The sequence below is a fragment of the Apteryx mantelli genome, chromosome 38 (genome assembly GCF_036417845.1).
Source record: "Apteryx mantelli isolate bAptMan1 chromosome 38, bAptMan1.hap1, whole genome shotgun sequence".
Taxonomy (NCBI): domain Eukaryota; kingdom Metazoa; phylum Chordata; class Aves; order Apterygiformes; family Apterygidae; genus Apteryx; species Apteryx mantelli.
In genome coordinates this window covers 123068-133194 of record NC_090015.1, presented here as the reverse complement: position 1 = coordinate 133194, position 10127 = coordinate 123068, and the positions used below count along the sequence as shown (strand labels likewise).

At 66.7% G+C, this 10127-nt stretch overlaps 1 protein-coding gene across 2 annotated transcripts in view; it reads right to left on the bottom strand.

Annotated features, from left to right (window-relative positions):
• PPP4C (protein phosphatase 4 catalytic subunit) overlaps positions 1–9071 on the bottom strand; it is a 12198-nt gene extending 3127 nt beyond the window's left edge. Inside the window, exons 1-8 of one of the 2 annotated variants that reach the window (XM_067314896.1) lie at positions 9009–9071; positions 8003–8104; positions 7823–7874; positions 7644–7694; positions 6251–6352; positions 5139–5312; positions 3365–3491; positions 1910–2099 (exon numbers count right to left, since the gene is read on the bottom strand). In XM_067314896.1, coding sequence (XP_067170997.1) covers positions 1910–2099; positions 3365–3491; positions 5139–5312; positions 6251–6352; positions 7644–7694; positions 7823–7874; positions 8003–8100 — 794 coding nt within the window. In that variant the 5' untranslated portion in view covers positions 8101–8104; positions 9009–9071. The remainder of the gene's footprint in view (positions 1–1909; positions 2100–3364; positions 3492–5138; positions 5313–6250; positions 6353–7643; positions 7695–7822; positions 7875–8002; positions 8105–9008) is intronic. The other variant, XM_067314897.1, reaches the window with a different exon arrangement.
• Between the last annotated feature and the right edge of the window lie 1056 nt (positions 9072–10127).

Below are 10127 nucleotides of genomic sequence, written 5' to 3'. Positions count from 1 at the left end.
TCACACGGCCTTGGTCACGTCCCCTGACCCGTGACAACATCTCCGACCCCTCTCCTTGGTCATGTCTCCAATCCCTGATGACATCTCAGATCCCTGTCCTTAGTCATGTCCCCTGATCTCTGGTGACATCTCCAACTCCTCTCCTTGGTCACGTCCCCCGATCCCCATCCTTGGTCATGTCTCCTGATCCCTGGTGGCATCTCAGATCCCCGTCCTTAGTCATGTCCCCTGATCTCTGGTGACATCTCCAACTCCTCTCCTTGGTCACGTCCCCTAATCCCCATCCTTGGTCACGTCCCCTGACCCGTGACATCTCCGACTCCTCTCCTTGGTCATGTCCCCCGATCCCCATCCTTGGTCATGTCTCCTGATCCCTAGTGACATCTCAGAACCATGTCCTTAGTCATGTCCCTGATCTCTGGTGACATCTCCGACTCCTCTCCTCGGTCACGTCCCCGATCTCCATCCTCGGTCACGTCCCCTGACCCGTGACATCATCTCCGACTCCTCTCCTTGGGCATGTCCCCTGACCTCTGGTGACATCTCAGATCCCCGTCCTTAGTCATGTCCCCGATCTCTGGTGACATCTCCGACTCCTCTCCTTGGTCATGTCCCCCGATCCCCATCCTTGTGACATCTCCTGACCCATGCCAACATCTCCGACCCCTCTCCTTGATCATGTCTCCCAATCCCTGATGACATCTCAGATCCCCGTCCTTGGTCATGTCCCCTGATCTCTGGTGACATCTCAGAACCATGTCCTTGGTCACGTCCCCCGATTCCTGGTGACATCTCAGAACCATGTCCTTGGTCACGTCCCCCGATTCCTGGTGACATCTCTGACTCCTCTCCTTGGTCACGTCCCCTGATCCCCATCCTTGGTCACGTCCCCCGATTCCTGGTGACATCTCTGACTCCTCTCCTTGGTCACGTCCCCTGATCCCCATCCTTGGTCACGTCCCCTGACCCATGACGACATCTCCGACCCCTCTCCTTGGTCACGTCCCCCGATCCCCATCCTTGGTCATGTCTCCCGATCCCTGGTGGCATCTCAGATCCCCGTCCTTAGTCATGTCCCCAATCTCTGGTGACATCTCCGACTCCTCTCCTTGGTCATGTCCCCCGATCCCCATCCTCGGTCACGTCCCCTGACCCGTGACATCATCTCCGACTCCTCTCCTTGGGCATGTCCCCTGACCTCTGGTGACATCTCAGATCCCCGTCCTTAGTCATGTCCCCGATCTCTGGTGACATCTCCGACTCCTCTCCTTGGTCATGTCCCCCGATCCCCATCCTTGGTCACGTCCCCTAACCCGTGACATCTCCGACCCCTCTCCCTGGTCATGTCTCCCAATTCCTGATGACATCTCAGATGCCCATCCTTGGTCATGTCCCCTGATCTCTGGTGACATCTCAGAACCATGTCCTTGGTCACGTCCCCCGATTCCTGGTGACATCTCTGACTCCTCTCCTTGGTCACGTCCCCTGACCCGTGACGACATCTCCGACCCCTCTCCTTGGTCACGTCCCCCGATCCCCATCCTTGGTCATGTCCCCTGATCTCTGGTGACATCTCACAACCATGTCCTTGGTCATGTCTCCTGATCCCCGACAACATCTCCGACCCCTCTCCTTGGTCACGTCCCCCGATCCCCATCCTTGGTCATGTCCCCTGATCCCTGGTGGCATCTCAGATCCCCGTCCTTAGTCATGTCCCCGATCTCTGGTGACATCTCACAACCACGTCCTTGGTCACATCCCCCGATCCCTGACGACATCTCCGACCCCTCTCCTCGGTCACGTCCCCCGACCCCCATCCTCGGCCACGTCCCCCGACTCCCGGTGACACCTCCGCCCCCCGCCCTCGGTCCCGTGTCCCCCCCCGGCGCGGTGGCGGCGGTGGCCTCACCGGTAGCAGTAGTTGGGCGCCGACCACACGGTGAGGACGGTCTCGCCGAAGTGCCACTTGTAGCCCTCCATGACGAGCTGGTGGGCGCGGCAGATCATGTCGATGTCGTTGGCCGCGTTGAACTGCGCCACCACGTCGCTGCCGAAGAGGTAGCCGGCGCCGCGCGGCGACACGCCCCAGCCCGTGGTGTCTGCGCACGCGTGACGCAGGCGTGCGCTTAGCGTGTGGGCGCGGGAAGCGGCCCCGGGGGGGTGTTAGTGCCGCGGGGGGTGGCGGGAATTGGCCTTGGGGGGGTTGTGCGCACGTGTGTTGGTGTCCCGCGGCCACATGTCGCAGTCTGGGGGTCCGCACACGCGTGTGCTTAGCGTGTGCTTGGCGTGTGGGTGCGGGAACCGGCCCCGGGGGGGTGGTAGTGCCGCGGGGGGTGGCGGGAACTTGCCCCGGGGGGGTTGCGCGCACGCATGTCGGTGCCCCGTGGCCACACACCGCAGCCTGGGGGTCTGCGCACGCGTGTGCTTAGCATGTGCTTAGCGTGTGCTTGGCGTGTGGGTGCGGGAACCGGCCCCGGGGGGGTGTTAGCGCCATGGGGGGTGGTGGGAACTTGCCCCGGGGGGGTTGCGCGCACACGTGTTGGTGTCCCGTGGCCACACACCGCAGCCTGGGGGTCTGCACACGTGTGTGCTTAGCATGTGCTTAGCGTGTGGGTGCGGGAACCGGCCCCAGGGGGGCGTTAGCACCGTGGGGGGTGGTGGGAACCGGCCCCAGGGGGGTTGCGTACATGTGTGTTGGTGCCCCGCGGCCACACGTTGCACCCTGTGGGGTCTGCACACGCGTGTGCTTAGCGTGTGGGCGCGGGAATTGGCCCCAGGGGGGTGTTAGTGCCGTGGGGGGTGGTGGGAATTGGCCTTGGGGGGGTTGTGTGCACGCGTGTTGGTGTCCCGTGGCCACATGTCGCAGTCTGGGGGTCTGCACGCGCGTGCACTTGGCGTGTGCTTGGCGTGTGGGTGCAGGAAGCGGCCCCGGGGGGGTGGTAGCGCCGTGGGGGGTGGCGGGAATTGGCCCCGTGGGGGCTGCGCGCACGTGTGTTAGTGCCACGTGGCCACACACCGCAGTCTGGGGGTCTGCACACGCGTGTGCTTGGCGTGTGGGTGCGGGAACCGGCCCCGGAGGGGTGTTAGTGCCGTGGGGGGTGGTGGGAATTGGCCTCGGGGGGGTTGTGTGCATGTGTGTTGGTGCCCCGTGGCCACATGTCACAGTCTGGGGGTCTGCACACGCGTGTGCTTGGCGTGTGCTTAGCATGTGGGTGCGGGAACCGGCCCCGGGGGGGTGTTAGCACCGTGGGGGGTGGTGGGAACTGGCCCCGGGGGGGTTGCGCGCACGCGTGTCGGTGCCCCGCGGCCCCACGCCGCCCCCCGTGGGGTCGGCGCACGCGTGTGCTTGGCGTGTGCGGCCTACCTTCGGGGTCGGACCAGAGCAGGTCGCACATGGGGCCGTCGTGAGGCACCTCCTGCTTGCGGTCGATGGTGCGGATCTGGTCCAGCGTCTGGATGGAGGGCGACAGGCCCCCGTGCACGCAGAAGATCTGCGGGCCACACGCGTGTGCTTAGCGTGGGCCGGCTCCCCCTCCCTCCCCGGGCCCCCCCTCCGCCCCGCCAGCCTCTCCCGTGTCGCCATGGGGGGGACCTGGGGTGCTGCCCGGCTCCATGGCCCTGTGGCGGTGCGGTTTCAGCATGCAACATGCATGTGCTTAGCATGTGCTTAGCATGTGCTGCACCCCCCACCCTCCCGGGAGGGCCGTGGTGTGACCCAAGGGCCCCAGGGCAGCACGGATGGACACAGGGAGGCCCTGAATCGCATGGCAGGGCATGTAGCACTCATGCGCTTAGCATGTGCTTAGCATGTGCTTAGCATGTGCGATGCCCCCACCCCCCAGAAGGACCGTGGTGTGACCCAAGGGCCCCACGGCAGCACATACGGACACAGAGAGGTCCCAGGGAGCACGGCATGGCATGTAGCACCCGTGCGCTTAGCGTGTGCTTAGCATGTGCTTAGCGTGTGCGATGCCCCCACCCCCCAGGAGGGCCGTAGGGTGATCCAAGGGCCCCGGGGCAGCACGGATGGACACAGGGAGGCCCTGAATCGCATGGCAGGGCACGTAACACCCACGCACTTAGCATGTGCTTAGCATGTGCTTAGCATGTGCGGCACCCCCACCCCCCAGGAGGGCCGCGGGGTGACCCAAGGGCCCCACGGCAGCACATATAGACACAAAGAGGCCCCGGGTCGCATAGCAGGGCATGTAGCACCCGTGCACTTAGCATGTGCTTAGCGTGTGCGGCACCCCCACCCCCTGGGAGGGCCGAGGGGTGACCCAAATGCCCCAGGGCAGCACAGATGGACACAGAGAGGTCCCAGGAAGCACGGCAGGACACATAGCACCCATGCGCTTAGCGTGTGCTTAGCATGTGCGGCACCCCCATACCCCAGGAGGGCCATGGGGTGACCCAAGAGCCCCAGGGCAGCACATACGGACACAGAGAGGTCCCAGGGAGCACAGCATGGCATGTAGCACCCGTGCGTTTAGCATGTGCTTAGCGTGTGCGGCACCCCCACCCCCTGGGAGGGCTGCAGGGTGACCCAAGGGCCCTGGGGCAGCATGGATGCACACAGAAAGGTCCCAGGGCACACGGCAGGGCACGTAACACCCATGTGCTTAGCATGTGCTTAGCGTGTGCGATGCCCCCACCCCCCAGGAGGGCCGTGGGGTGACCCAAGGGCCCCGGGACAGCACATATGGACACAGAGAGGTCCCAGGGGGCACAACAGGGCACGTAACACCCGTGCGCTTAGCGTGTGCTTAGCATGTGCTTAGCGTGTGCGGCACCCCCAGCCCCCAGGAGGGCCGTGGGGTGACCCAAGGGCCCCGGGACAGCACATATGGACACAGAGAGGTCCCAGGGGGCACAGCAGGGCACGTAACACCCGTGCGCTTAGCGTGTGCTTAGCATGTGCTTAGCGTGTGCTATGCCCCCACCCCCCAGGAGGGCTGTGGGGTGACCCAAATGCCCCAGGGCAGCCCAGATGGACACAGTTAGGCCCCAGAGCGCAGAGCAGGGCACGTAACACCCGTGCGCTTAGCGTGTGCTTAGCATGTGCTTAGCGTGTGCGGCGCCCCCACCCCCCAGGAGGGCCAGGGGGTGCCGCGGGGGGCCCGGGGGGGGGCGCCGACCTTGCCGTCGATGATGGCGGAGAGGCTGAGGTAGTCGAAGATCTCGGTGCAGTAGCGCCAGACGGTGACGGAGCCGTACTTGCGCAGACACTCGTCGTAGAAGCCGTAGACCTGCGTGATCTGCCGGCTCTCGTGGTTGCCCCGGATCAGCGTGATGCGGTCGGGGTAGCGCACCTGCGCGGGGGGGGGCGTGTCTGGGTCCTGCCCGGACGCCTGGGCCCCTTCCCGGACACCCGGGTTCTCCCGGACACCTGGGCCCCTTCCCGGATGCCGGGGTCCTGCTCCCTGTCTTGCTCTCCCGGACGCCTGGGCCCCCTCCCCGGACGCCTGGGCCCATTCCCAGATGCCTGGGCCCCCTCCCCGGACGCTTGGGCCCCCTCCTGTCGCCCCCCCGGACGCCTGGGCCCCCTCCGTCGCCCTCCCAGACGCCTGGGCCCCCTCCGTCGCCCTCCCAGACGCCTGGGCCCCCTCCCCGGACGCCTGGGCCCCCTCCCGTCGCTCTCCCGGACGGCTGGGCCCCCTCCCCGGACGCCTGGGCCCCCTCCCGTCGCTCTCCCGGACGCCTGGGCCCCCTCCCCGGACGCCTGGGCCCCCTCCCGTCGCTCTCCCGGACGCCTGGGCCCCCTCCGTCGCCCCCCCGGACGCCTGGGCCCCCTCCCGTCGCTCTCCCGGACGCCTGGGCCCCCTCCCGTCGCCCCCCCAGACACCTGGGCCCCCTCCCCGGACGCCTGGGCCCCCTCCCGTCGTTCTCCTGGACGCCTGGGCCCTCTCCCCGGACGCCTGGGCCCCCTCCCGTCGCCCCCCCGGATGCCTGGGCCCCCCCCCGTCACTCTCCTGGACGCCTGGGCCCCCTCCCGGACGCCTGGGCCCCCTCCCGTCGCTCTCCCGGACGCCTGGGCCCCCTCCCCGCACGCCTGGGCCCCCTCCCGTCGCCCCCCCGGATGCCTGGGCCCCCTCCCCGGACGCCTGGGCCCCCTCCCGTCGCCCCCCCGGACGCCTGGGCCCCCTCCCGTCGCTCTCCCGGATGCCTGGGCCCCCTCCCCGGACGCCTGGGCCCCCTCCCGTCGTTCTCCCGGACGCCTGGGCCCCTTCCCCGGACGCCTGGGCCCCACCTTGAGGGCGAGGAGCAGCAGGAAGGTCTCGACGCTGTAGAAGCCTCGGTCCACGAAGTCGCCCATGAACAGGTAGTTGGTCTCGGGGACGTCGCCCCCCACCTGCGGGGGCAATTAGAGACAGGGGGGGCAATTAGGGCTGCAGGGGGGCAATTAGGAGGTGGGGGGGCAATTAGGAGCTGCGGGGGGGCAGTTGGGGGGGTAATTAGGGCCGGCGGGGGGCAAACAGGGCAGCTCGGGTGCGATTCGGGAGGCTGTTTGGGGGTCGGGGGGGCAATTAGGGGCTGTGGGGGGCAATTAGGGGCCGGGGGGGCAATTAGGGGGGTTGTTTGGGGTTCTGGGGGGGGTAATTAGTGGCTATGGAGCAATTAGAGGGGCAATTAGGGACCCCAGGGGCAATTTAGAAGCTTATTTGGGGCTAAATGGGGCAGTTAGGGGCTGGGGGGGTAATTAAGGAAGTAATTAGGGGCTACGGGGCAATTGTGGGGGGCAATTAAGCATTGGGGGCAATTAGGGGGGTAATTAGAGCCAGAGAAAGCAATTGGGGGGGGTATTTAAGGCCAAGGGGGGGCAATTAGTGATCAGAGGGAGCAATTACAGGGATAATTATGCCCAAGGAGCAATTAGGGCCGGGGGGGGCAATTATGGGGGGTAATTGGGGGCAATTAAGGGCCAGGAGAACAACTGAAGGGGCAAATAGGGGTTGGGGGGCAATTAGCGGGGGCAATTACGGACTGGGGGTAATCAAGCAGTAATCAGGGGGTAATTAGGAACCAGGGGGGGTAATTAAGGGGCCATTAGGTGCATGCAGGGGGGGCAAATCCACGGGGGCAATTAGGAGCTGGGGGGCAATTGGGGGCAACAACAGTAATTCAGGATGGGGGGAGCAATTAGGGGGGCAATTAGCAGTTGGGGGGGCAATTAGGCCCAGGCAGGGCAATTAAGGGGAGGGGGGCAATTAAAAACCAGGAGCAACAAGACAAGCAATTGGGGGGGCAATTAATAGGAGCTGGGGGGCAATTAGGAGCTGGGGGGCAAATAGAACCCACGGGAAGAATCAGGACTCGGGGCAGCAATTAGGGGGGGCAATTAGTGGCCGGGGGGGGCAATTAGGCCCGGGGGGGGGCAATTAGGCCCGGGGGGGGGCAATTAAGGGGGGCAATTAAAGATAAAGAACAACTAAAGGGGGGCAATTAAGAGGGCACAGTTAAAAATCAGTGTAATAATTAGGAACCTGGGGGGCAATTAGAGAAGGAACGAGCGGTTGGGGGGGTAATTAGGAACTGGGAAGGGGCAATTAAATACTGAAGAGGGTAATTAGGCTGGAGGGGGGGCAATTAAGCCGGGGGGGGCAATTAAGCCGGGGGGGCAATTAGTGGGGGGAGCAACTCACCCGGAAAAGCTCCTTGAGGTCATAAAACTGCCCATGGATGTCGCCGCACACCTGGGGGGGGGGGGGCAAATATGTATAAATACCCCCACCCTGGTGGTTAATTGCCCTCCTGGGGGGTTAATTACCCCCCTGGGGGTCTAATTGCCCCCCTGGGGGGGGGTTAATTGCCCCCCGCTCACCGTCACGGGCGAGTCGACCCGCTGCACGTTGCTCTCCTCCACCAGGATCTCCCTGCAGGAAGGACGGACGGACAGACGGCGCCTCGTTAGCTCAATTGCCCCCCCTCCCCTCCCTCCGGGGGGGGGGTTAATTGCCCCTGCGGCAGGGTGGGGGGGGTTAATTGCCCCCCCCGGGGGTACCTGGCCTTGGCGCAGAGGGCCTTCACCTCGCTCTCCTTGATGAGCTCGCAGCGCCGCAGCTGCTCGATCTGCCGGTCCAGGTCGCTCGGCTCCCCCATGGCCCTGCCCCCGGGGGGGCAATTAATCGTTAATTACCCCCCCTTAATTGCCCCACGCCTTAATTACCCCACGCCTTAATTGCCCCCCCCTTCTCCACCGGCAACCGCTAGTTGCTTCCCCTGGTTTGAGCTGCTCAGGGCTGCAAAATGGCCGCCCGGGGGGGGGGTGGGGGGGGTAATTGCCCCCCTCCCCAGGTGCTAATTGCCCCCCCCAGGTGCTAATTGCCCCCCCCCGGGTGCTAATTGCCACACAACTGCCCCCTTATAGCCCCCCCCGGGACAGCACGGCTCCCCCCCTTCCAGTTACCCCCCCATCCCACTAATTGCCCCCCACCACCACCACATAACTGCCCCTCCCGGCTCCCTATCTGCCCCCCCCAGCTCCCCCCAATTGCCCCCCCCAGATGCTCTAACTGCCCCCCCCCCGTAGCTCCCCCCACCCCCACAAAGGCCCTAACTGCCCCTTGGGATCCCCAGTTGCCCCCCAGACCCCCCTCCCCCCACCGACGGCCCCTAATTACCCCCTGGAGCCGCTAACTGCCCCCCCAGCCCCCCCCCAGAGACACCAAATGCCCCCCAGCCCCCCTCAATTGCCCCCAGACCCCCCCAATTGCCCCCCAGCCCCCCCAATTGCCCCCCAGGGTCCCCTAACTGCCCCCCAGAGCCTCCAATTCCCCCCCCGACACCCCCAGAGCTCCCCAAATGCCCCCCCCGGTCCCCAATTACCCCCCCGGCTGCCCCCAGACCCCCGTATTGCCCCCCCCAGTTGCCCCTAAAGACCCCAAAGGGCCCCTAAACCCCCCCAATTGCCCCCGACCCGCCCCGCGCGCCCGAAGCCCCCCCGCAAACTGCCCCCAGCCCCCCCCAATTGCCCCTCAATTGCCCCCCCGAACCGCTGCGGTTCGCACCCGGCCGCGACCGTCCCCCGCCGCCGCCGCCGCCGCGCGCGTCACTTCCGGGCCGCGGCCCTGGCGGAAGCGGAAGTGCCGCCGGGTTCCTCCCCCCTCCCACCCCGCCCCGGAGATTGGGGGGAGGGAGGAAGTGACGTCAGGAGGAGGGTCTCGCTCCCCCCCTCCCCTGCGGGCGTGACGTCATGGGGCGCGAGGCAGGGGAGGGAGGAGCCGCCCGGAGGCTCGGACACCTGGGCCCCTCCCGGACTCCTGGGCCCCTCCCCGGACTCCTGGGCCCCTCCCGGATGCTTGAGTCCCTCCCCGGACTCCTGGGTCCCTCCCGGACGCCTGGGTCCTTCCCCGGACTCCTGGGCCCCTTCCCAGACACCTGGGCCCTTCCCGGATTCCTGGGCCCCTCCTGGTCTCCTGAGCCCCTCCCCGAATGCTTGGGTCCCTCCCCGGACGCCTGGGCCCCTCCCAGCTGCCTGGGTCCCCCTGGACTCCTGGGCCCCTCCCAGACACTTGGGTCCCTCCCCGGACTCCTGGGCCCCTCCCAGATGCCTGAGCCCCTCCCCGGACTCCTGGGCCCCTTCCCGGACGCTTGAGCCCATCCCAGACTCCTGGGTCCCTCCTGGATGCCCGGGCCCCTCCCCGGACGCCTGGGCCCCTCACGGACACCCGGGTCCCTCCCGGACACCTGGGCCCCTCCTAGATGCCTGGGTCCCCCTGGACTCCTGGGCCCCTCCCCAGATGCTTGGGTCCCTCCCCGGACTCCTGGGCCCCTCCCCGGACACCAGCGTCCCTTCCCTGGATGCCTGAGTCCCCCCCGGACGCCTGGGCCCCTTCTAGACTCCTGGGCCCCTCCTGGACACCTGGGTCCTTCCCGGACACCTGGGCCCCTCCCCGGACTCCTGGGTCCCTCCCGGACTCCTGGGCCCTTCCCCGGACGCCTGGGCCCCTCCCGGATGCTTGAGTCCCTCCCCGGACTCCTGGGTCCCTCCCGGACGCCTGGGCCCCTTCCCCGGACTCCTGGGCCCCTTCCCGGACACCTGGGCCCCTCCCCGATGCCTGGGTCCCTCCCCGGACACCTGGGCCCCTCCCTGGACACCTGGGCCCTTCCCAGACACCTGGGTCCCT